At 38.4% G+C, this 26738-nt stretch overlaps 3 protein-coding genes across 6 annotated transcripts; 2 read left to right on the forward strand and 1 right to left on the reverse strand.

Annotated features, from left to right (window-relative positions):
• Positions 1-17: 17 nt before the first annotated feature.
• LOC112553389 (HAUS augmin-like complex subunit 4) lies at positions 18-6198 on the forward strand. Of its 2 annotated transcripts, none has more exons than XM_025220574.1 (9): positions 18-197; positions 490-626; positions 1105-1236; positions 1882-2019; positions 4119-4221; positions 4635-4780; positions 4914-5044; positions 5403-5471; positions 5830-6198. In XM_025220574.1, exons 1-9 carry the CDS (start codon positions 140-142, stop codon positions 6008-6010), a joined length of 1095 nt encoding a protein of 364 aa, XP_025076359.1. In that variant the 5' UTR covers positions 18-139; the 3' UTR covers positions 6011-6198. The 2 variants fall into 2 exon arrangements, with proteins under 2 accessions (XP_025076359.1, XP_025076361.1); XM_025220576.1 differs by having other exon boundaries at positions 4638-4780.
• A 1412-nt stretch (positions 6199-7610) lies between these two features.
• LOC112553391 lies at positions 7611-12507 on the reverse strand. 2 transcript variants are annotated; one of them, XM_025220580.1, is made up of 4 exons: positions 12388-12507; positions 10965-11065; positions 10313-10465; positions 7611-9989 (listed from the first exon to the last, which is right to left on the reverse strand). In XM_025220580.1, exons 2-4 carry the CDS (start codon positions 11034-11036, stop codon positions 9378-9380), a joined length of 837 nt encoding a protein of 278 aa, XP_025076365.1. In that variant the 5' UTR covers positions 11037-11065; positions 12388-12507; the 3' UTR covers positions 7611-9377. The 2 variants fall into 2 exon arrangements, with proteins under 2 accessions (XP_025076365.1, XP_025076364.1); XM_025220579.1 differs by having other exon boundaries at positions 10313-10452; positions 12388-12501.
• Positions 12472-26659, forward strand: LOC112553382 (transport and Golgi organization protein 6 homolog). Of its 2 annotated transcripts, none has more exons than XM_025220556.1 (16): positions 12472-12633; positions 17464-18213; positions 18605-18795; positions 19504-19624; positions 19784-19902; positions 20186-20419; positions 20889-21001; positions 21769-21963; positions 22236-22341; positions 22683-22883; positions 23296-23421; positions 23632-23820; positions 24129-24678; positions 25042-25193; positions 25756-25866; positions 26289-26659. In XM_025220556.1, the coding sequence occupies exons 1-16, from the start codon at positions 12537-12539 to the stop codon at positions 26481-26483; spliced, it is 3450 nt and encodes a 1149-aa protein (XP_025076341.1). In that variant the 5' UTR covers positions 12472-12536; the 3' UTR covers positions 26484-26659. The 2 variants fall into 2 exon arrangements, with proteins under 2 accessions (XP_025076341.1, XP_025076340.1); XM_025220555.1 differs by having other exon boundaries at positions 12473-12633; positions 18602-18795.
• The last annotated feature ends 79 nt before the right edge of the window (positions 26660-26738 follow it).

Below are 26738 nucleotides of genomic sequence, written 5' to 3' on the forward strand. Positions count from 1 at the left end.
GATCATCATTGTCGGGAACATTGAATTTGGTTGGGGAGTTCTTAATGCGGGATAGCCATATCTAAGCGGGAACAAAGACGAAAACAAAAGCTAGTAGGACTGCAAACCGCGTTTGTCCGTCTGAAAATGTTGCATTAAAATGACGACTTCGCCTTCAGTCTCAGCCAGTCGACCTCTTGTCGTAGATCAGGACACATGTACAAAAAAATTATTTTCGAATATTAGTACTGAATTGAAAGATATGAGAAAAACTGTTCTGAGTAACATGGACTATTTGTCGTTGCTATAGTGTTTTTAATCAACATTTACTGTAGATCGCGGTTTGCTCAGATGTTGTTTACTCATATCTGTAATAATAATGTCATAAAACAAAACACCCTACTTATTGCTGTTGGTACACAACAGGTAATTTACTTTCTTTGCGACTGTTGCTTACATTTTCAAGGAAATATGATCTCAAATCAACAGTCATATTTCTTTTGATTTCAGTGAATGATGAACTCCAACTTCATCTAACAGCAAAAGATGTTGAGAACAATCCGAAATTCGCAAACCTTCTGCAGGCATTGACGCATATTCTGACACCAGAAGGACGTTCTTGTGATATTCTTCGGGATCTGCATCAGGTTTAGTTGTGTGAAACAAATATTGCTCCTTTACAATGACTTTGCTGCGAGAAGTGATGTGATGTGAGAAGACCCAACAAGCCCGAAGTTTTGGGTTCATTTTAAGAAAAAAGAGTTTAAACATTTGCTTTGTGAATAAAACTCCACTGATATCCTTCATCAGTTATAGCCCTCACTTCAACACAGCATAATAACTTTGCTATTTTTGATAGTCTTAAATAACATGAATAAGGGTTGTCAAAAATATGTGTACAAGTCTGTAATAATGCAAGCTGTACACACATTGTAACTCTCTAGAATTAATAGAATATCAACCTTGTCAAGTGCAGATGTGGCATATATCTGCTCATGCATATGTCTTTAAACAGAAATACTTCAAATCCATTATTACGAACTTAATTACTTAGTATAACTTTTTTTATAGCCATTCTGTAATAAGGTACTAGAAAAATAAATGCCATTTACCATCCTGGCACAGGCAGAAGAAAAACTGCAATATGAGAAACATGAATGGCTTCAGTCACACATCCTGCATAGAGAACTTCAGGAGATAATTCTGGACTATGAACTCCAGGCCCATGATACAGCTTTATCCACTGCTGACAAAGAGGTATCTATATCTTTGTATAGTATGTCAATATGTCTGACAAGTATGTTGAAACAAAGTCATGAAGACCTCAGTTCTTCAGTCCAGCAGTTTTATAATCGGAGCAAACTTGAGCTGGCAAAACATTGCAGGTCATGGAGAAGGGGTTTTACATGGTCTATGGAAGACGGCACCCCTTTGAAGTTTGTCCACTTGACGGCATAGAGTTGCAGTAATCTAACTATATAAATTTTGTGTCTATATTTTTAGCATGTGTCTGTGAAGCACCATGAGCAATTTTTAAAATGTATTAATATTGTTTATGATGTCCCCTTCTGTATAAAAAAAAAACAAAACAAAAACAGAGTTGAATATGTAAAGTGGTGGGTGGGTGTGGTTTTACTATCTTATAACAAACTTCACCAAGTAATTTAGGGGTGGGGGAACCCAACAAAGTTTGCATTCAGGTATGTCTTAAAGGTTACACAGCAATTCAGTACATTTTTTAAGCAAAGACAGCAAAATTTTAATTTCTTTTTAAGCTGAAAAAAAATTTCAATCCACATACTATTATTTGTTACTTAGTAAATCCTTGTTTCACAAAGTTTGGTTCAGCTACTCAAGGAATAAAGTGCAGTTATTATTGATTTTACATTTTCTTTCTGCAAGTTCAAAGAGATCTTGGAACAGAGCTTGACCTATGCTGAGACATTTGATTATCTCCTTTTCAACCCTGATCCCAGCTCACAGGTCACATTGCTAGGTCTTTCTCCAGAAGACATTGAAAGTCACAATCCATACAATATGGTAAGAAGCTTTTTTTCTTGGCTACTGAAGAAAACTTAACAATACATTCAGCTATAAAATATTGGTGATTAAAAGATGTTGAAGAATACTTCACTGGCATAGATTCTTGTGGCATTATGGTTTGCTAATGCTATTTCAAATTATATAGTTAATGGAGCCGAAACGGTCATTGTTACCAAGTTTTTTGGACATCATACTCTTGAGTGGATTGTCAAGTAAAAGATGTGTAACTTACTGTATTTGAGATTTTGGCCACTCTGCTACGTTGTTTTGGGTTGTGTTGCAAAAACTTGCTTATCAAATGCAAATATGTTGCAAAAGTAGAGTTGTTGTAAACCTAACTAATGAAAAATGAATAAACATGATACAGTCAGACCTCGATAAGTAGTCCTTCCCTAAGTCGAAAACCTCCCTATATTGAATTAATTGTTAGTTCCCGGCCAAATACCTGCACCTATTACGCCATTTTCCCTAACTCGAAAACTCCGTAAGTCAAATTTTTTTTCGGGTCCCTTTGAGTTCGACTTATCGATGTCCGACTGTATCAAAAAGAAAAAGCCAAAGGAATCAAAGAAAATGAAATTTTTAAATAATTATGAATAATAATTGCTAGTGTGGTCTGCTATATGCCAGTGGTCAACATTACAAAGAGAGATTTTTTTTTGGGCCTTGAGACAACATATTTTAGATATAAAAATCTTAATGTACATTCAATTCTGCTTAGAATACTACAGTTTTAGTACATTCTAATTACATTTGCCTAAGATATTACTGTTTAAATGTGTATGTTGTTTTGCTTGCCTCCACTGGTTTACTTTGGGTTATCACACAAAATCTTTCCTTCCAAGTGCAAAATGATGACAAAAATGGTGTAGGTTTTATAAATGCAGCCACAGTGAACTTTCTTTTTTATACAAATTAATGCAAGGTGCCTTATTTGAGATGTTATTAATAACTGCTAGTGGCTTTAAATAGTAAACAATAATTCTACTTGCATGTTTTTGTCACAAACAATGGTTGCATTGCTTAGAGAAATTGAACCATTTTCTTTATCTTCTTCCACATTCTCTTTACCAGATCCATCCTCTGAATAAAATCTTTCAGATTCAGCAGCAGAATCGGACATTTTAGTCTAGATCTGAAATAAAGTCAAAGAGCCACTCACAACCAACATGTTCGTACCGTGAGAGCAAAAATATGGAAACCTTGTGGTCCTTTGTATCATCATCCTCTTTGTTTTATTCATATATTATTTTTTTAAAAATGTTACTTTATTACCATTATTTCAATTTTTTAATAATTTTTTTAAGTACTTCTAAACTAAAAAAATAACTTTTAAAATAAAGTTTTATTGAGTGTTATTATAAAGGAGGCGACATTTGATAATGTATTTTTGAAATCAAGGATGCCATATGGTGAGAGTTAAAGTACATGGTCTGAATTAATACTCTTGTCCCACAATCTTTTACTGATAATCATTTTAAGGGATCCCGATAAAGATATCTAAATAGGCATGTCTTAGTTTCTTATCTTAAAACAGGAAAAAAGCATATTAAAACCCTGGATCTTTTCTAACTGTTAATGACTTTTATTCGTAGTGATCATTTGTTCAAATTTCAAGTAAAAGTTATGGGCCTAGAATGCTTTGACTGTTTAAATGCATCATATGTAAGATCCAATCGCATTGTCCATATGTGGTGATGGTAATAACCCTTTCAGCTTGCATGGATGCAGTATTCTTTCCATGATTTTAGAAGTAACAGTGAACTTTATCTAATCTTGCTGGCCTGAGAACTGATTCATTTATGAAGACAGAGGTTTTGAAGTTTGTATCCTTTGATTTGGATCTTATATAATATTAATTGTGTGGGTCAATATTTTGTCTGTTTGCTTTTTCCATGTTTTTAGTACACTTTTACTGTCTATACTCTTTCAATTTTCTTTGCCGCTTCTGCTATACAACAAAAATTTGTCTTGCATTTAATTTGGTATCTACCATATGCTCTCATTTCACAGTTGTCTCCTCATCCAAAGTTTACAAGAGTTGCACATCACTGGAATCATGCATAGTCTTTTTTTTTCTCTCCCTCTCTTGTTAGCATCTTCCATCATTACAACAAAAGTTGATACCTGACCTAGAAAACAGACTTCGGCAACGTTGTGAGAATCTCGTTGGTGTTTTCTGCTCTTCTTATCTCAGAGGTTCGTTTAACCTAAGTAGTGAACCCAGCTATTCATTTATTGTTATAGATCTCCAAGTGCTTCTCATCCCCCTAAAACTTGCTTATATAGATAAGTAGACAGGCATAAACATGTGTAAATGTCTAGCAGTTAAATTGAAGAATCTTTGTAATGTTTCATTGAGCTGACTGCCAAGTAAGAAAATAAGTTCCACAAGTTAATTGCCTCCCAATGGAGGCATATTCACCATCAGCTATTGAGTTTCTTTTGGAGGGGTTAACTTATTCTGGTTGAAAGTTATTATAGATCTTCTAATCATTGTTATTTAAAGAAATCGTTAATTGGTCACAGTGGAGGCAACTTAAAGCTAATAGTTACTTTTGCTTCCCATTCATGCTGAGACGTGGATGTAGACCAAACACTTTTTGTTTCAGCAGCAGAAAGCAGCACTCTGACAATGGCAAAGTCCACACAGCTTCCTGCTTTAGTTGAGAGGTCACAGGCCTTACTGGATGAAAATCGAAAACAGCTGAAGCAGATACGCAGCATGAGAGAAAAACAATTCTGGCGTTATTTCCATGTCAGTGAACACATTTCATTTTCTTGAACTGAGCAGTTTTCTTGAGACCCTTCCCTGTTTAATGATTGTAGATATTTATATATTTTCAATGTCATGATTTTGAGCTTAAATAAGGTCATGTTTTGTTTCACAGACCCTGTTAGAGTCGCTGAGCATTTTGGACAAAATGGTAAACACATATCGCTTAGGCAAGCAATCCCAGTACACCTCTATCACAGCAGACTGGCTGGCAGCACGTTGTGATGCTATGTGTTTTAAGATAAAGTAAGTTATTAAGTGTGGACCTTTAAGTTTTACCAGCAAAATTTATTTTGCACAATTTTTGGTCCAAATTCGGGTGGTTGATTATTGAGGATGTGATACCAATGAGATGATCATTAAAGTTTCAAGTAGACCATGAATCCACTATCTTCGGAGTTGCTGTGTATATAGTGCCACATCAGATAGAGTTTATGATTCATGTGAATGTTTATTTTTAAATGCTTGGATAAACATGCAATTGACCTTGTATCGAAGTCAATTTAAAATGTTTTTCTGCATGACTATAGTGTTTTACTTATTGCAATACTTAATACGTGCATATATGTAAATACATGTTTGATGTATATAAAATTTCTTCCAGATATGTGGAACTTCAAGTGTTATGTGACACATACAGTGCAGAGGCAGTAAATGCTCTCAGAAAAGTCAAGTATGTACATACATTTACAAGATTTTGGTAATGAAGTCATTTGAATGCTCAGAAGCAGAACACTGACATGTATGAAAATGGATACATAGACTTCCATTAAAGACCTATTTTTTACAAATCTTTTTAAAACATTTCTTCTATTATTAAAGCTATTCAAAATGGAAAGGCATTGATTTTCTATTTTAACTTTAGCTTTAAACATTAACTTGTAAAGGTGTTTAATAAAGTGTATGCAGTTTGCATATATCCCCCTCCCCCCTTTTATTCATAAACTTCACAAGGAATCCACTTCTGTTCATCTTTTTATATATTCTCATTTAAATTCAGACTGCCATTCATTTGTTTTATTTCCTAACAGACAGCACTTGAGTGAAGCCACTGAAGAGAAGGAGAGGGATCTTCATAGAATTGCCCTTGCTCTGAATGCCTATGCTGCCATTGGTTCTGGCTTTGATGAGCTTGTGGAGGAATATGGAAAGTTGAAGGCAGAAATGGACAACAAAAGATGGGCACTTCAAGAATTCCAGAGAACTAATTGATTAGGTGCATGGAACGCCCATTTACCTTTGGGTGTAAGGGCAGCATGGATGAGTACCTGGGTCGATATTGGTATGCATGAACGAAAAGATTTTCATGCATGCTGCTATATGCTCTTTAAATTGTGAGCATCTGTTATGCAAAATTGTGGTTTTGTTGTTAGGTGAAATAAAATACTTTGAAGAAAAAACTGTTTTTCATCCTTTCATTGATTAGTGCTTGAACAAATGTGAATTTGTAAATCCCTTTAATGTTTTCCTTGATAATTTTTTACATTACATTGCAATGCACATTTTCTTAGTACAGTTCCTGTAGAAAAAAAATGTATGCACATAAATGTAGAGAAAAAAAAATTCTTGAAATCTTACATTTTTCTTGGTCTGCTCTTGACAAAGAAAAATTGCACACGAATCAAATACATGTATACAGTTTACAAAAAAAAGGAATTTCTGAATGAGCCGCTTCTTTTCCTTACCCACTCTTTCCTGAAACATGTTTAAATAACGAACAAATGTAATTTTATTAGCTAATTTTTAACATCACTGCAATAATTACTTATTTCATTTGACATGTATGGCTTAATATTCCTTCTTAAGCTCTTCACAAAGTTTAACCCTAATTTAGGCAAATTCTGCTGAAGTTATTTATTATTTTGTTTTGAAGTAAACTGTACAGGATCTGCTCACTATCACCCAAAATATGCAAGCCCTGTCAGCTACCATTTCTGTCCATGTGCTCCCAAAGACAAACTGGTCAAGGGATGACTGAAACTGCAAGATATATATATACACACACACAACATATTTATATACAGACTACATATATTTTGTATATGAATTGGTATTTAGTATTAACACAGTCTAAATGTTGAAATTCTGTTACTTTGTAAAAGAACCCATTATCTGTGACAGCTCAAAACCATGCTTAAAAAAATATTGCAAAAAATTGGCATGCATAACCTTAATATTCACCAACTCAGCAAAAGATGTGTGCAATCCTTCATTTGTCTCCCAATCAAGAAAAATTATAGTAATTGCCCTTATCACAAACCCACTTCAGGATACTTTTGATTCAATGACTATAAAAACAACTGATCATATTTGCCTGTATGAAAATCTCTTTTGGGCTTTTTTTGGCTGCCTAACTTCATTTATTTATTGAATTCTAATTTGTGCCACCAACTGGCCACTTGACAGCTGCTGCAGGCATTGAGCTTATATCATGAGCATTTAAGGTTATAGACTCGAACACTACAAAGTTGGGAGTGTGTTTCAATTAAATGCCATTCTACCACAAGCAGACAACCAAGACAAAATGAGGTAGATCCTTTACAAACTGGTGTCATATCTTTATCAACTTCTTTATCACAAAATAAAGTGAAAAAAAGACAAATTTCTATGAAAACAGATACATTAAATTTTATGAAAGTAAAACCAGAATGTTTTTCTGTCGAATTTTGCACAAATTTAGTCATAGCACTCTCAATGAAATACCAAGTTTGACGCCTTTTAACATAGTAATTCATATAACTCTCCGAAATTACTTTAAAAAAAAATAGTATTATCAAACAATTAGTAGAGCATAATATCATTTGAAACGTCTTTAATGATGACGATCAAAACAAACTGCAACAGTTACTGTAAGGTATGGAAATAATGAATAATATGAACAGAACATAAATACAACAATGAAGCAGGTGAGGTTTCGATATTTAAGTGGGACCTGTATCCCAGAATCACACAAAGAAATCAGGCATTTTTGTAACTAAGCCAACTTCCCAAGTTACATTTGCTCATTGGAATTTATTAAATTGGTCAATTATCGTTTGTCGTTCCCCACTTCATATCCTATGCTGAACAGAATCATTATGCCCAATTACTGGATTGAATAACCTATTTCTTATTTTTCTACATCCTAAATCTTCATATGCAAAGATGAAGTCCTGCAACAACTGCAAGCAAATGTCATAATGGTTCACATTTAGATCACAGGATTATCATTATCTTTAGTTATGTGTCAATCCTGTACTTACACCCAGAGTCAAATATGAAATGATATCCTAAGTTGCTGACAGTTTACAAAACATATGCCTGTAATTAGTATTTCACAAAACTGCATTGTTTTATTATTTTTGAGAAAAGCACTCATGAATAAACATGAATTCCAATCATTGTGACTGAAGGCTGCAGTCAAGGCGACAGATTCAAGCCCATCCTAATAAAGCAGGGCTATAAAAGGCTATTTTGTGAAGTCATAGAAAATAAGGTCTTGATTTCTTTTTAAAATATGGCTAAAACTTGTAGTATTCAAAGGCTTGTATCTGCCAAAAATAATATGGTTATTTTATCAGGTTTTGAGACAATTGTTATCTCATAATAAATTAAACCAAACAAAGAGCATGTGGGTTAAACTTGAAGACAATTCACCCCTGTTAATATCAATTTCACTGAGGTAATTTTTTTTTAAAAATATATGTATTTATCAGGTGCTATCCTCATGTTAAAGTATGATGCAAATGTCAATACCAGCTTCCCCAGTAGCACAGAATCTTATTTGTCCTTGGTCATGTGTTATCCTTTTGTTAGGCCATAAAATGCAATTTCTGTTAATATCAACTCTATTTCTATTTAACACTACACCATTTGGACAGTTCCTTACATATAAATATCAACTCTTTACAGTTCAGAGCTTTATGCTCCTCCATCTAGGGATGTGGTTCTTTGACTACTCATATCCAAGTAAATGTAAAAGTTTAAACATATTTGACAATTTGTAGGTTTGAATGACTCAAATAAACTCAGCAAAGACAACAAAACATTAACTGCAATGAAAATCCTGTAACATTTTAAGGTTATCACCCAACTGTAAAACTGAAAGCATTACAAACTTGGAAAAACCTGGGGCCAGGTGCACAAAGAGCTACTAGCTGAATATAACACATAGCAGTTAGCTAAACTGCTACCCAGCCCCAGGCTGTGAAGCAACATTGCTAAGACTTTATCTGCTTTTGCTGATATTATGCTTGCCTCTTTGTCCGTGCCTTCTTCTGTGGAAAATGGAAGAAAAACTCTAAATCAAAGAGCATGGAGTTATCAATTTCAACACATAAGGTGAACCATGAACCTGTGTTAAAAAGGTAAGGAAATTTTGCTAAAAAAGCAAGATGTAAGAGCAGGATCATTCTCAAAACAACAAAACTTCAGTAGGATTTGATAAGCAAGTAGAAGCAATCAATATCAAAATGAAGATATGTTGTCCTTTGCCTAGTGACCATAAGATAAGCTTCACTTTCTTCTCTGTGTATTAAATGCAAGCAGTCTTGCTGTCAGCGTAAGACACAATGGCATACCAATGTTATTGTTTCAGAGGTCATGTGTCTGTCGCAGGAAAAAATTCAGCACATGCATACCATTTGACATGTCCATTTTTACCAGTGAAACAATGGATTTTCAACCCTTCCTCTTCCGGGTCTTCACAAGTTTCTACTGTCAATGCATCTCCCCACCTGGTTGCTCCATGTGAGGTCATTGACAGTCTTTTGACCTGATACTGATGGAGATGACCCAGAAACTTTTTGTAGAAGCCTCTGTTGGAAGCTATGGACATGTTGTCGAAAAAGTAGCGAACATACATGGGGTGGCGTGTGAAGCCACTGGTGTCTGTGTCACTAAGAGGTACTGTCAGATGGTGTGTGAATGTTTTTTGAATGTTTTCAGGGGGGTTAGGAATCTGAGGCTTTTCTGGAAATGTTGGGAGAAACATAGAAAAATGGGTGCGCCACCACTGAGGAACCTGCTCGGATAACCCACTCTCTTTGTGTATCAAGGAATTCAGGCTTTTGATGATGATGGAAGGCTTGAGTCGCCCACCAAACATCACACAGATGTTTGTGGTAAAGGTGGAATCTGCTATGCCAGTGCAATTAAGTTTTACCTGTACGGGAGATTTGGGGGTTGTCACCTCATAAAATGATTGGGCCACCTGTAAAACATCAGCAATAAATTACCACGATCTTTAGCCACCTCTGAAGTTTGTATTTTCACTTTCAAGGCTATCAGCTAAAATGGAAACCGTATGCAAGAAGATATATTTTTCATGACCACAGTATTTATGTTTTCAATTTTAAAATTACTGTTCTCTGTCCAAAACCCAGACGAGTGAATAAGGTCAAAGAAGATGAATCTTTTTCACATGCCAACTTTGTAGACTTTATGGTCTAATCAGCATAACATGCTACCATGAAAAATAAACAGGTAGATGCAAAAGAATATCTTTTGATTATTACCCACTCAATATTACCTTACCTCCATGGTGACAGACTGACTAAACGTCTTGATGCCCTGTTTCTGTAGTTTGTTATAGCTCAAGAACGAGTTGGGATCATAGTAGGCTGCATGTTCTGTGCTGCCAAAAGTGTTCAGCAGTCGCCACATGCTTGGCTGTCCTGGACACCAAATCTGCATTTCACCATTTCATGAAAAATGACAAAAAAATGAATTGGGGAACAACATTTTGTAGAAACGTGTAATGGTTCTGAAAGATAAAGGATTCTAGAAAAATTCTCACTACAAGCACAAATGAAATAAAATTGCCTACTAGTGCAAGAAAATATCCGACTACACAGAGAGACAAGAACAATCATTAAAGTCTCTGGATGAAATTACTGAAGGTATTTTTTTTTAAAAAAAGGAACCCAAACTAAAATTAAATGACACATAAAACTCTTTTTACTTCTATTTACTTCACTTTTATTAAGGGTTTAAGTTACGTATCAACGACTCAAATTTACATCATCGTTTATAGCCCTGTTTTTGTGCATGGTAATATTTGTATGTGTGCATCTCAAGAAAGGAAGGGTGGCCTTTAAACTCTGGGTCAATCCACTAGTTAATGTACCACAAACATAAATTGCAACTATAAAAATAACATATCCTAGCTGTAGGATTTTGCAGTAACCTGTGTGGTCGATGTCATCAAAACGCAATCCTGGTAAGTTGATGTGTGCCTGATGATGGTTTTGATCCACATCTATCCTGAGGTTAAGTGAAGGGTAGGCCCTGACACAAAATTGAAACAAAACCTACTTCTTAAATTCTGAGGAGTTAAGGGTAGACTATGCTACGTTATTAAATTTTTTTTGGCAAGAGAAGTATGGTCTGGGAAAAGCAACAATAACAAAATAAAAGAAAGAAAAACATAAAAAATGAAGGTTTTACTACTAATTAGGTTGTGGTTAGCACTAAACTGCACAAACATTTAAAAAAGCCATTATATTACAAGTTAATTAGACAAGCACTTGAAAAACAGTGTTAATAAGTTAACAGTTAAATAAATGCACAATAACAATATTGATTTCTTTCTAGAAGCTGGCTGCCAGTAAAGGGATGTTTTTTTTATTTTAAAAGCATTATCTTACTGGATACTAAGGAAAAAACACTTTGCTGCCACCATTAGAGTTGGATTTCAGATGATGTTTTGGGTCCAGTCACCTGTCTACTAGGTTTCAGCATAATGTGTACTAATTTAATGATGAACAACAGCATAAAAATGTTGTTGCTTACGATCCCCGTTACTAGTGGCCAGCCTGGTAAGAATTACTCCAACTGAGTCAATTTCTCAGAGTTATGGGCTGATCTTTTCAGTTTCTTGGCCTGACAATACATATTCTAATATTTTCTTCCATTTTAAAAAATACCATGGACAAATCCTCCTTTCTCTATAACATCATTACATCACCAGAAACTGTCTTTGCTGTTCCAAACATTGCATGTAGATAACAGGTTCACTCTGTCAAGACTCAGTAAAAGATATTCAAACTGCGCTTATTTATTAATTTGTACGAACTGCCTTAGGCTGAAATTAACTAAGAATGCAAAACCCTAATTGCACATTAGCATCTTATGTGAAACGGTAAGCACACGTTAGAATTCGATCTTTCTTTACAAATGACGCAAAGATTCTGAATGAATCCTCTTTCAGCTCCTCAGCTGTGCCAAAGTTTAATCAGTAAATGTGCACGTAATACGCATGTGCAACTGTAACGAATCAGCAGCATAAGTAAAATTGTAATGCGGAACGAGAAATATGTTTCGAAAACAAAATGAGTTTCCCATACGACACTCGGCTGAACTTTACTGTACAAGTTTTTAGAAATAGTCGTTCAACACTCATGCCCAGATTCTATTAGTTGTTTGAGTCTGAACTCTTGTCCTTACTCGTCAGTGCAGTCGCAAGAAAGTCACCTCGCATGTTTACCACTGTCTGTTATAAATGAAACCATGACATGGACTTCTAAAGTTAAAAAAGGGACGTGTAATTTATCAATCTCAATGTGAAATGAGTTGCAGAATGACAGACAGCTTGTGTCACACATGCATACTTCAACAAACGTTGCAAACGAGCAATCGATGATGGCATTCTCCAAACTTTGTCGACGCTTCGAAGGGAGTTAATTCCGAAGAATAATGGGGAGACCACTCCAAGTACAAGATGGCAGAGCGTTCGCCAAGAAACTACAGCTGAGGCAAGATGTCACACAATACTGTTGCTGATGTGAAGCTCGAACAGGTTATAGGAGCCCTTCACATTCTCTTAAGCCCAGATCTAGACAAGGGAAGCCAGTCAGGTATGATTTACTTTTTTACTTTTAAAAATTGGTACCGCGGTCGATGCCGAAACATCAAGCGGCAGTCTACTGAGTTCAGTGCCGACCCTCCATTCTTCCTTAGTGTACGGTTGGTGGGAAGAGCGGGATAGGGAAAAGCAGTTGATGTTGATGTTGCTGTTCATGTCATTATCTTTATTACTTCTACTATAACTGCTAATATTAGCATTACCACTCCTGTTACCACAAAAAACTACAATAAGCTGACAACTACTGCGCAGTTGACTTCAGTGGCAGATTTTCTTGAGATCGAGGCATCATTTATATAGCTGCAATAGATATTTACTCATTGAATACTGCGTACATTAAGCCGTTATAGAAAAGTCACGTTTGCTGCTCTATTTTCTAGCTTTTTGTTTATTGAATTTGTTGTATGTTGATTTGCTAGTGTAGCGGGAGCGCTAGTTTCGGTCAGCGGTACTGCTGACAGCGCCTAGTCCCTCCACCCCACATCCCTTCCACCCCACGCTTGGCCGCGCGAGCGGCGCGCAGCGCGGGACAGGGCAGCAACTGCGGGTGACGTAGTACCCAAGCTGCCCTGTACAAAATGCGGGCGTACAGCAGCGTCCGCGCCTTTTCTCTAGAGACGAGAATTGGTCCTGCCGGCATGGCAGTTAGAACGGTTGGTTGGGGACTTGAGTTAGCGAGAAGTACCAAGGCGCTGAAACATGCATCTGGTCCGCTGGTAAAAGCGGCTCGCGACGCTCAGTCTCTTTCCTTTTCCCTCCCTTGGGTGTTGAGCTAGGTGTTAGGTTCTCAATAGGTAGGTGGGCTAGTTTAAGTTTGGTAGTTGTTTTGCTGTTAGATGTGTATTTTGTAAATAAATCTATGTTTTAAACTTTAGTACTTGTGTGAGTGATAGTGTCAGCGAGTGCTAGTGCGTGTACTGTCCCTGTTTAAGCAAGGCGTGACACAGCAGCAGAGAACACACGAGAAGGTCCGGCGAAGCTGACACACCAACCGAAAGGACACTTTACGTGCAGTTAGTAAAGCAGGGTCTTTTGTGGGCTCCTAGGTCGGCTGTAGCTCGGGTGCGTGCAGAAATAGGTTTAGAAGGAAAAGATAAAGAACACAACGCGAGGCAGGTTAGAACTAGGCGACGCACCCGACTAACGAGAGCCAGAATTTTAGTAGAGAAGAAAATTCTCCTAGGTAACTCCCGTCCTCTTCCCTGGACCGACAAAAGAGGAACGGACTGATTTGGCGCTAGGGTGTTAGTTAGAGATAGGGTGCCGGTCAGTCCGGTTACAAATTTATGGTGCCGTGACCCGGATCCTTTTCAATCGAGTGTGTCAGCCCCGGTCTTCTCTGTGTTCGCTGGACAGCGGGCTGCTGTGTCACATTCCTGTAGAGGTAGGAGTTTTCTTTTTATCATGTTGTTAACGGCTATTTTGTGTGCGCTTGTGTTTGCGCTAGGTGCGTTTATAGGTATCTTTGTGATTAGGAAGGAAAGCTGGTTTCCTCGGAAAATGGCTAAGAGCAGGAAAGAGAAACATAGGATTAGGAGTCAAAGGTCCCCCAGGCCTAGTGCACGTGGAAATAGCAGCAGTAGTGACGAAGGTTCGTTCAGCAGTTGCTATAGCCAGTGCTCTAGTTCCAGGAGTAGGAACAGAAGTGTTGCTAACAGCACATTTCTTAATCGTACTTTCCCAGGTAGTAGAAAGGAGAGAATTCCAGAAGTGTTCACAGGCACTAAAGGTGATTTTAAGGATTGGCTCCGCCATTTTGAAACAGTCGCTAGATGGAACGATTGGGATTACGCAGAGAAGGGAGTGAACTTAGCCATGTGCCTGCGAGGTAATGCCCAACAGGTTCTAGGAGAGCTGAGTGTAGGAGAACTAGAGGACTTTGATGCTATAAAGACAGCTTTAGAGCGCAGGTTCGACCCTGCAGAGAGAGAAAGTCTAAAGCGTGTCGAGTTCAGGTCTAGGTCTAAAAAGAAAGGTGAGAGTGTCACAGAGTATGGTTTCGTGTTGAATCGTCTTGCTGCTAGTGCGTACCCCAACATGCCATTAGAAGCTAGAGAGACCATAGTTATTGACCAGTTTGTAAGTGGACTTCCATCCAAGGACTTGAGGAGGCATGTTCAGTTTAACCACCCCTCGTCCATCCACGAAGCTGTGGCCCTGGCTAGCGAATTCGAGTCGTTTGACGAGAAGTTCGAGAGTAGAAAACCTGAGAACGAAGAAGCTGTCAGGAGCATTGGTAAAGACACATCAGAACACGAACTTCTTAAGGCATTCCAAAACCTTAGCAAGCTAGTGTGTAGCACGTTGGAGCAGTTGTCAGAGAAGGTGGTAGATAAGAAGAATAGAGGAAAGGATAGGAGTGGTCCTGTGACCTGTTATAGGTGTGGCAAGGAGGGTCACATTTCGCGGCATTGTCCAGACCCGGCGACCCTGGCTCACAATGGAAGCGCGCGAGGTATTTCGGAAAACTAGGAAGGGTTAAGAGTAGAGTCCCGACCTTGACCCGTGGAGGAGGGACAAGTGTCGGCTTGAAACTTGCAGATACTGACCAGAGGAATGTGTTCGAAAGCAAGAAAGAGGAAGGGATACAAGTCCCTAGATGTCTGGTTGAGGTAGAGGGAAAAGATTTGTTCGTCCCTGTTACAAACGTTAAAGAAGTAGAAGCAGAAGCTAGCGGCAGTGCTTGGTCTGCTGATGTTGAGGTAGGGAGGAAGGAAGATGGGTTGTCCAGAAAACCCAGAATGTGTTGCAAAAGGGAAGAGAGTATGCAGTGTTGTGAGAAGCGAAGCAGGGTACTGACTCGTGCGCGTGGACAGGGTTTGACCGATCAGGTTACAGCTAGCGACATGCAGAGGAACTCTGACCTAGGGCTGTGTCCTAGGGAGGTGACGCGTGTTGTGCCTGACGGTGACGGTCCGAGAGACGCGGCGAGCAGGAAAGGTGGCAGCGAGGTCACGCAAAGCGAGCGGGCAGCACCCGCGAGTGATGGTACCTCCGCTGACCGGCCCAAGGGTAGCATGGAGGATAACATGTCTGGCACGTCTCTAGAGGGTAGAGAGATGGAGGAACAGTGTGAACAGAAGGAGGCTGAAGCTAACGAGGTAGTTAGCGAGGGTAGTTCTTTATGTGTTCCTGGTGTGCCAGTGTGTAGTTCCTGTGTGATAGAGGAACAGTGTGGACAAGGCTATAGCAACACCCCTAATGTATGTCACCCTTCCCCCCACCTAATCACTTCACTTCACAGAAGGGAAAAGTGTGTCAAGCCTGTTCGAAGGGCTGGGCAGTCAGGTGTTGGTGAACGCAGAACCAACCACGAGTGGAACGCGAAGCCGCCACCAACCTCACAGTGTCCTGCGAGGTTGCCAAGGACGCCACCACGCGCCAGGCTGCGAAGTTGCTGAGACCTAAGGCGAGGCGCGTGCTGCACGGCTTCTGAACGCGACGGTGACCACCGGGTGGCCAGCCGTAAGTAGCGCAAGTTTTCTATGGACGCTGGAGAAGAGTCTACAGTGCTGAAGATGCTTCGCCAAATGCCAAAGTTGAGACGAACTTTGTCAAGAGATTTATGAACTGCACAAGAAAAGTGAAAGACTGTGAAATGACTTACTTGTGCATTTGGACTCGAGCAACTGTTTTATGATTGAAATGTTTTAACATGTTTTTTTTTTACTTTTAGAAATGTTTTGAAATGTGTAGAAATTATTAGATTTGTTTGGACTAATGTACTTGCTAGTGAGTACATTAGGTCTGAGGACGGGGGAGTGTAGCGGGAGCGCTAGTTTCGGTCAGCGGTACTGCTGACAGCGCCTAGTCCCTCCACCCCACATCCCTTCCACCCCACGCTTGGCCGCGCGAGCGGCGCGCAGCGCGGGACAGGGCAGCAACTGCGGGTGACGTAGTACCCAAGCTGCCCTGTACAAAATGCGGGCGTACAGCAGCGTCCGCGCCTTTTCTCTAGAGACGAGAATTGGTCCTGCCGGCATGGCAGTTAGAACGGTTGGTTGGGGACTTGAGTTAGCGAGAAGTACCAAGGCGCTGAAACATGCATCTGGTCCGCTGGTAAAAGCGGCTCGCGACGCTCAGTCTCTTTCCTTTTCCCTCCCTTGGGTGTTGAGCTAGGTGTTAGGTTCTCAATAGGTAGGTGGGCTAGTTTAAGTTTGGTAGTTGTTTTGCTGTTAGATGTGTATTTTGTAAATAAATCTATGTTTTAAACTTTAGTACTTGTGTGAGTGATAGTGTCAGCGAGTGCTAGTGCGTGTACTGTCCCTGTTTAAGCAAGGCGTGACACAGCAGCAGAGAACACACGAGAAGGTCCGGCGAAGCTGACACACCAACCGAAAGGACACTTTACGTGCAGTTAGTAAAGCAGGGTCTTTTGTGGGCTCCTAGGTCGGCTGTAGCTCGGGTGCGTGCAGAAATAGGTTTAGAAGGAAAAGATAAAGAACACAACGCGAGGCAGGTTAGAACTAGGCGACGCACCCGACTAACGAGAGCCAGAATTTTAGTAGAGAAGAAAATTCTCCTAGGTAACTCCCGTCCTCTTCCCTGGACCGACAAAAGAGGAACGGACTGATTTGGCGCTAGGGTGTTAGTTAGAGATAGGGTGCCGGTCAGTCCGGTTACACTTTCATGAAATTCTTGATTTGTGTGAAAACTTAGTGAGATGATGTAGTGCTGGTAGGTTTGGTGATTTCATATAATATATTATATATACCTATGATGTATATGTGCATGTCTGTGCAAGCATGAGTGTACGGATGCAGGTTCAAGAAAATCCACAGATTCTCTGAAGAATAAGAGAAAATATGTTGTTTATCAACAGATAAAGTTACTGGAACAAGAGACACAGTGTTGCAGAAACTTCAGAGAAACATTCAAAACCTCGAAATTCATCTTTCAGAAAGCAATCAGCAGCCTTTGCAAGTATTACTTAGTGAAGAAACAGTGATCCACAGACACTTTAAGGCAAGCCAAAGTGTAGAATGGGTATTTGTTTTCAAAGTATTGGAGCTTCTGAGAGTGGCATGTTTATTATTGCTACACCTGCAGAAGGAAGCAGCCCAGATTACCCCAGAAAGTTCTGAAGAAGTGAGGAGCAAAGTAAGAGGGCCAGATCATCCTAAGTATGCACCTCCTCTGGCTAAAACTACGTTGAGCATCCAGCAGACAAACACAATAAGATCAGCATTGCAGTTTGTGACTTTTCTAGGTATGTGCCCTCACTTTTTAGCAGGCGTGGGCATACCGGTGCAGTTGCGAAGCAAGGCCACCATCCTTTTTTCAACTACTCCAGATGATGTGAACTGTAGAGAGGAGAGCATGGAATCAAAGAGGGCAAAGCTCTGGCTTTGCACCTCCACATTAATCACAATGTTGGAGGTACCAGAGCTGCGTGGGTTGATTATGGTTGGCCATGTGAATGATGTGCTTGCAGCCTTACTACAGCTTTCGTTTGGTTATTCAGACATGGAATCTACAGACACTCAGCCTTCAGGGATTGAAAGTGAGGGTTCTTCTGAAGACCATTGTATGTGTCCTGTCTCTGCCTTCAGCTATGAAGAGAAAAACAAAGGTATATAAATATACCATTTACTTTTTATGTTAGGTATGGGGAGATTTAGAGCATAGTATCATAGAAAGCTTTGATAAATGATGCTATAACAAGAATGCAAAATTCACAACTGTGATTTATCATTCTTTAGAATTATTGTCCTATGTCTTATAGTTTTACAAATACATACATGCCAAGAGATAACGAGAAACATAAAAGAACAAACATTGTTATTCTCTAGTATTTTAAACACTGATCTGCACAAACTAAACTGAAAATTAATGCCTTTTACTTTTTTTTTTTGGTTTACTATAATCATTTTTAAACAGAGAGCAGATTCTGCATTTCATGATCAAATAAATAAATATGGTGTCATGCAGATAGTCATCTGTGCTTGCTTTGCTTGCAGTAGACAGGTGCTTTGATGGACAGACCTCTGGATTGCAGACTTCTGTTAAGGATGAGCTCAGACAAGACAGATGTATCACATGGAATGTTTCTAAGTGCAGAGAGGCTTTGGAAAAAGTTTTGGCCATTGCTAATCCTGATCAAGTTGTTAGAGAACTTCTGGTCATTCAGAATGGGATTCCTCAAAATTTAAAGGTACAGTGTAAAAGATGTTATAACATAGTCCTGTTTCGATGTGTACCCTGCGATTCTTGCATTATTCTGCCTTGTTGAGTGTTACATGTCCTTTGCACTGTTGTCCACATGTTCTCACCTGTTTGCTGCTTAGGTTAATGGTTTCCTTTCATTGCTATTCCTTGTTAATTTCTTTGTTACTTTCTTGCCCTGCCTTATCTGCCTTTGTGGTGGATGATTCTGCTTTGTATGACAGCCCATGAGATTTAAAGTTTTAAATAAGTTTAATACCTAATTCTGTGCTGCCTCTTTTTATAGTGACCACAATGCTTTAGAACGACATGTTCTGGATTATATGCAGTGCTTTCACTTATTCAATCCTTTATTTGTTACAATTTTGATTCTGGGTTTTTGTGTTTTCATTTAGTTATATCTTTTCATAATGCAGATTGTGGAGTGGGTGGAGAAATTGTGCATATAAAAGTAAATGTGTGTGTATGTATATGCTACATTAGTCCCATTACTTTAGCTGAATTCAACATAAAATTATGAATATGCCTACTGCACACTCATGAATATGCAGATACTTCTGTTTTAATGATGACATTTTCAGTGTGACAAACTTTTCCACTTCCTGTTGCTCAGTTTCTCAGCTCAGTGATGTACTTGAACCATCTAGATTCCTTTTAGTTTTGTACAAAAACATTTATCTAAATTTGGAATGTTTAGGACCTGCCAGGAGCACCAAACCAACCACCTGCCTGGTTGAAAAGAGCATGCGTAAAGTACTTGGTTAAAATTTTAAGTGGTCCAAAGGGAATTCAACATTTGTATGCTGCTATGATGGCAGGTAAGAGGTGTCATTTGACTAACACATTTTGCCCAGTACCTGGGTGTTACTGAAAGTCAAAATTCTTTCCTCTTCTGCAAGGGGACATACTCTCACATATAGTAAATCAAAACAAGATGTATGCATATAACACTTGTGATAAAAATATAAATTTTATAGGTGTGGATCCAAGCTCTCCTTCACATTGGCAGCATTGCCAGACTCTTGCCAGACTTGCAGCACGACTCCCTCTACCACGTCAACAAGTAGAACAATATGTTCATTCCATTTCTCAACAGGTAAGATGAGAAGTTCCATTGGGTCTGTTATCAATTTATTTTGGTCTCTTAGCTGGGTGATCCTACTTTCACTTTGCATTCTCATTCTTTTGAGCCACTGGCCTGCAAATTTTGAAATTTCTAAATTCAGACCCAATGAAAATGAATAGTATTTTAAAAGCCTTCTGGTAATGAACAGAACAAGAATGACGTGAGTGAGAACAGGATTAGTTTGCTTCCAGAAATCAGCAAAAGCAGTAAGATACCAGATCTTTAATGGTTATGTTTGTGGTTATTTTTTAAGCTGTTTGAGATCCTTCATGCTAATGAAGGAGCTAGCAAGCTCCAAGTGTCCCAGCTGATTGGTTCCATTGTGAATGAGATGATGATGGTCCATAGGCAGCATATCGAACTCTTCTTTCTACGGCCTCTGCTAGGGCCTTTGTATAAGTGTCTTGATGACAGTGCTGTTGAGGGCAAGGACCATGTGATTGTCAGAGAAGAGGAACTGAGCACATGCTTGGAGGATATGCAGAAGGTAAGGTGGCAAGAGACAGCATTCACTCTTTCAGTCTTTTCCCCTTGTCAGATTCTGAGATTTGTTAGGGATACTCAATATTGCTTAACATTTTCTGATGAACTGTTGACAAATGTTTTGCAAGTATTTGCTCCATGGATTTCTAGACCAAGTCAGAGAAAACGCAGAAAGATAGGATTTAACTTTTGTTGTTTGTTCCTCACTTTACAATGTACAGTTGATGTACCATTTCAGTTTATAGTCTAGGAGACTGCAGGAGCACAGAATTTTGCAGACATAATTTGAACTTTGAATTTGCCACTGTATTAGAACAATTCACTCTGAGGAATACACAGGTTTTTTTTTTTTTATTGTAAGATATGTGTCTGAGCCAAGAGTTTGGCAGACACTGTTTCAAAAAATTTGTGTGGTCTGTAGAATCACCTGAATCACTATAGTTTAGAGAGACTTTCATCTCTGTGTCACTCAGGTGTATGTGAATGGTCAGCAGCCTCAAGCAAGCATCCTGTCCACCTTGCAGCCAGTGATGGGTGCTTTGTGGGCGTTATTTTGTTTTACTCAAGATGGTGTCTCCAGTGTAAGGTACGTTTTCATTATTTCCATTAGAGACTTTGCCAGACATATTTTAAATATTTTAATAGTAGAGCCATGGATGTCCTATCAGAGGAGTGACCTACTTAGGAAGACTATGTTTCGAGGTTATTTGACTCTATAGTAGTCCAAGATGCCAGCGACCCAGAGAGTGAGGACAGTAACCTATGGCCTTGTCAGAAATGCACAATTGCTAGGGGTGATGAGGGAGACAAAGAAGATTAGGAAAGAAGCAAGGGACGGTGGGGCAGTTGGTGTTTTACACTGAGCCAACAGCTATAGCTATATCATGGCAAGGCAGCCAGCCCTGTAAACAGATGCCACATGCAGAGAAAGAACAGCATGCCCAAGATGAAAGCTGAACCCAGGACAGCCAACCTTTACTGTATGGCTAACCGTTGCGCCACTTGACCACTCGCAAGGGACTGGGAAAAGGATTAGTCTGTCAAAGAGCAGAGGGGGTTTGTGTCTAGGAAAGTGAGTGGAGTAAAGTATTTACACATAAAGAATAAGTTGTATGAGTTGTGACTATATTACAATGATCTATAATTATTTGATACATTTTTTGGTACAGAATTTAGATTAAAATATCAACAAGTGTTTTAGAAAGTAGCGATTGCAAAAACATTTTCTTTATGGCAAAATATAAACTTGTGTTATGGTTTGTGAAAGCTTTCACACGTGTGCACATGCAGGCATGCTTTCCGAACCCAAAAGTAACACACATGCACAATTCTTAATGCTTTTCTCCATTACAGGCGCATTGTTCGGGAGCTTATTATAAAGTTCCTCAAAAACCTCAGCTGTGACCAAGCAGCAGTGCTTCTACAGCATTTCTCTATCAGCCATACTGTAGGAGCCACTGAAGGAAACTTTCCTTCTGTTGCTCTGTCAGTCATCTTTGTTCATGGCAGCCACGGTGGCATAAAAGCTGTTAGGACAAATGGTGAAAGGTACATGTGTGCTGCAATGTGAAATCATCTTGGATCATAAGAAATATTTGATATTTAGCCAGAGATCTGTCTTAGGAAGTACACACAAATACACACATACACACTATTGTCTGTTAATAATTTACAGATTTATTTACTGAGTAATATTCAGATTAAAAATAATAATATTTATTCAAGTATTTTATACAAAATCTTACAAAATCAAGATTAATAACTTTTTATTGAATTGACATGAATTATTTTCTAATTTTCATTTTTGGCTTACATCCTAGGATTTTAAAGTTAGGTGAAGACAGCCAAATAAATGCTGTCATAGACATTTTGAAGGACATGAAAACAGATGGAGTGGCAGGTGAACTGCTGGTGTCTCTACTAAAGGTATTTTTTGTTTTATATTTAATTCAAATTTTAAAAACAAAGTAACAGTTAAAGGTGGTGCTGGTCAGCCATATCACCCTTTAATATAATTGTTTTAGAATGCTAATTATTTATCAATATAAGTAACATGATACATTTTCTTTATCATGAAACTTTTGTATGAAGAGATTACTTAACTGCACTGTCTGGTTTTTTTTTTTATATTTTCTCTCTTATCTGTTATGACTGTTATCATCATCATAGTTACCATCATCTAGTCTGCTCTAAACAAACTACTATATTATCTGGCTCATTTTGAGTTCATTTTGAGATCCAGGATTGAAAAATCTGTTTCTTTTCAGGAACTTACAGAGATAGTATCCAGGGAGACGCAGCAGGCAGGGGTGGTGTTGCCTGCCAGAGTTGAAAGGTTAGAAGTTAAGGTTGAGAAAGAAAAGGAGCTGAGGAAGAAAGTGACCCTTCTACACCTGCTGGCATCCATCTGTGAGACATTTGGCTCTGAATGTCTGGTGAAACCATCTCAGATCCTTCTTTTTGTTAAGGTAAAGAGCTTGGATTGCCTGTTACCTGGATGCCATTTAAAAAGATTCTGAAATTTTAGCATTCTTCAGACTAGTCAGAGGATTCAAGATTTTTACAGCCTTTGAAGTTACAGATGTTGATACTGGATATGTGCCATTATATTGCCATCTTTTTTTCATAAAGAGGGGACATCCAGAAATTTTAGAAATTAGTGAAAAATTTAGAAAGTTGATGCAACCCTATTAAAAATGATTCCTCTAATTAAATGAATTCCATCACTTTTTGCTATTGTAGCAATTGTGCTAGCAATATTGAATATTGTGCATCACTTCATACAATTGTTGAGGGGAGTGCACAGGTTTTTATGTGGCACTGTAAATGTGTTAATAAGCTCATTTCACAAGTTTTCATCGATATTTCATATCATGTTAGGCCTCTCTGGAAAGGGCAGTAACCATTTGTCAAGGCATATCGGAGCGGGAGATGGCCATTTTTGAGTCAGAGACTATGTCCATGGCTCTTGGGCTTCTAACAGCGATCTTGGCAGGTGCAGTGCTGGTAAGACTTCTTATGGTTATGACTGCTTTTGTAAAATTTGTTTTTGACCATAGGTGTAGTTTGTGTTTAGATTATTTTGACCTATTGTACCAATCAGGAAGTGCATATAAGAGATCAGAAGGCAAAAAAAAAAAATTTAACAGAATGTTTTGTATTTTTATAAACTGTCCTCATTTTTTCATGTTATAAGACTTTTTGCTGTTTCTGCAGATAGGTGAAACCGAGAGAAATCTCCTAGATGAAATGATGCCACAGTTGAGCATTATAGGTCAAGGTCATCCTGATGAATCTATCCGAGAAATGGCTGGAGATCTACGGATAGCTATTGCAACAAGAGGTGCTGTCTGGCCAACCCTCGAAGAAAAGAAGCAAAAAGAACAGGAAATAAGTAAACATCAGGTAGCTGCATATTTTGTCTTTAAATAAAAAGTATGCAACTTTGCAATGATACACACCTATTAACCCAACCCACACAAAATTCTAAAGTTCACCTTTGGCAAGAACTATTTTGCAGTTTTTTCCCACCCACACTCACATGGATACATGGAACTTTCAAAAATACCTTAAACTTCATCTTTTTCAAAAATACTGATTGATTCCCTTGTGTTTGCATGTGTATGCGTGTGTTTATGTGTGCAGTTTGTAGTTTCTAGCTAGAAACAGCTGCAATAATGAGACATTATCATCATCATTATTATATTTTGCAGCTAGTTATGGAGGATAGTGTAAAACTCACGACAAAGATGCAACATCCAACCTCCTTCACCAAAACACTAATTGAAGAGCTACCAGATCCTCCTTCAGTGATTCCTGCTGTAGATTCATTTCAAGCAGCCTCTCATAAATCATCTAGTGTTCAAAATTCAAACACAGTCAGTGGCCAGTCAGCAAGATCAAAACTTGCAGAGGCCTTTGAACAGTTGTGTGATCCACTGTTGCCAGTAAGAGGTCATGCTTTGATTACTCTTACAAAACTTGTGGAAGCCAGAGACCCAGAAACTTTGTCAAAGAAAGATGTTGTGCAGAAAATATTTTATGAGAATATGCAACACGGAGATTCTTACCTATACTTAACAGCAATCAATGGAATGAGTGCCTTAGCAGACAGATTCTCAGAATCAGTGGTGCCAGTTCTAGCTGCAGAATTTGCTGGGTTTAATCGACAAAAGTCTAATCCCAGTGCAGGCCAGAACATGCTGACATCGGAGCACAGGTTAAAACTTGGTGAGGCCCTCATGAAGGCAACAAGAAATCTAGGTGAGAGATGTTCTCAAGTTCATAACTGGAACAGATTTACATGATAAGCTAGGCACAAAGGTAGCCATATCCATGAAAAGCTGTGAATGGCGTTTTAGAGATTGTAGCTTATTTTTCATAGAATTTAAGACATTATTTTAAAGCCTTCAAAAATGAAAAGTAACAAATGTTGTCGTAGAATTTTAAGTAAGACATTCTAGATACAGTTTCTAAACATTTGAGGTACAGAACTATGTAGGGTTAAAGCATTAAAGGCCCTTCTGGACAAGGAAAAAAAATTATGTTGGAGTTATTCTGGCAGGCTTTAAAAAATGCAGACTGTTCTTTAAACAGTTTCTCATTTTGTTCTGACTTGGATTTCAGGGGAGCTGGTGCCCAAGTATCGTGAGGTGCTGCTTGCAGCTGTGATGACTGGTACGCATGATGAAGATCCCATTGTGAAAGCCAGCAGCTTGTCCAATCTTGCTGAACTTTGTCGTCTTCTTCGTTTTTCTCTTGGACCAGTTCTCCATGAGGTCAGTTGGGTGATCTCACAAAAATGTTGAATTCATGAAGTATGGTTGTCATAAAACTATTAAGACTAAAGGGAAGAAAAGTATAATTTGCTTTCGTTTTATTAAATGCATAAAGCATCTTGGCCACTCTAAGCAGAAAGATAAGTAAGAGAAGCTGCCACAAACAGCTTGAAGTGACAGAATACCCAACAGACGAAATGAGGAACAGCTGTCAAGTAAATTAGTAATTTTTTGTATTATTATTCAGCATTCTCCAAAGAAAGAATCTTAACCTTAGTGAAAAAAAATCATTTGATAATGCTAGTTTATTAGTTTTTTTGCTGGCCAACATTATAAATATGGAAATTAAAACCACCCAGGGATTTAAATATTCCTGTGTTGGCACTATCGAGAAGCTGTCTTTTCACTTTGTCTTAAACTTCTTACAGACTTTATATACAGATGTAGTTATCAGGTCATTGTCTGCACTGCTTGGGAGGATGTTATCTGTAGTAGATGTCTTGTGAATTTTGAATTTATAATCACTCATATTGAGATCTACGTATGTTTCTTTTGGTTGCAGGTGTTTAATTGCTGTAGCTGCTTCCTTGTCAATGAGCAAGACTTAGTAAGGAGAGCAGCCTGTATGACCCTGACAAAGATTTTGGAAGGCCTGGATAAAGATGCCCTCACAGTAAGTACCTCTCCCAAGAACCTATTCTTTCTCGACTTGATCAAATAACATGACCAAAGGAGCTTCACATGGTCAGTCTTAGACCTCCCACTATCTCTTACAATAGGCGTTAAACTATAGAGCATAGTTAATTTTGGTGGAATGCGAAGGATGCCACATCCTCTCCCTATGTTATCATGCCCAGCTTTACATCCAAGACCCATGGCCATGTTTAAACAAATGAGTTAAAAAAATAAAGGATAAAGTTATTGTTAGTCTTGTTTCCATTTTTACTAAACATTTATGAAATATCTGAATATTCAAACATAGAAAACAAATTTTGCAAATATTAATAAGGTGTTACATATAGTGTAGTTGGTGTGCTTTTTTGTTCCAATTCAACAGTGTGTTCAAGCATTCGTTCTGTATGGTGTGTATTGCAGGTACTGGACTGTATACTAAAAGATTTGTACCATTTGCTGAAGAAGCTACACGAGAGAGATCCTGATAAAACTGTTAGGCTTCACGCCAATATGGCACTCGTCCAGCTAGACACAATGGCTAGAAACTTTTTGTTTCCTAAGCAGACATTGCAGAAAAAAATACAAGTTCTGTCCAATGAGGACACCTACAGATGATGTCCTCTTGACTGAGTGAAAAAAGAGTTTGTTAACTTTTGTTGAAGTATCAGTGGCATGGGGCTGCTTAACATTGGCACTGTTAACTTTGACAGTTGTTTGGGCCATTCTGGCATACTTTCCCAGATGATGTTGACTGTTGGAATACAGATATTAATAAATGCAAGCATTGTGTATTTTCCTGTGAGGGAAGTCATATTCATCAGGAGAAAGAAAAGATTCTGAATGAGTGAAGGCATGTTCAGGGAGTGAATG

Source organism: Pomacea canaliculata, linkage group LG12 (genome assembly GCF_003073045.1).
Source record: "Pomacea canaliculata isolate SZHN2017 linkage group LG12, ASM307304v1, whole genome shotgun sequence".
Classification (NCBI taxonomy): domain Eukaryota; kingdom Metazoa; phylum Mollusca; class Gastropoda; order Architaenioglossa; family Ampullariidae; genus Pomacea; species Pomacea canaliculata.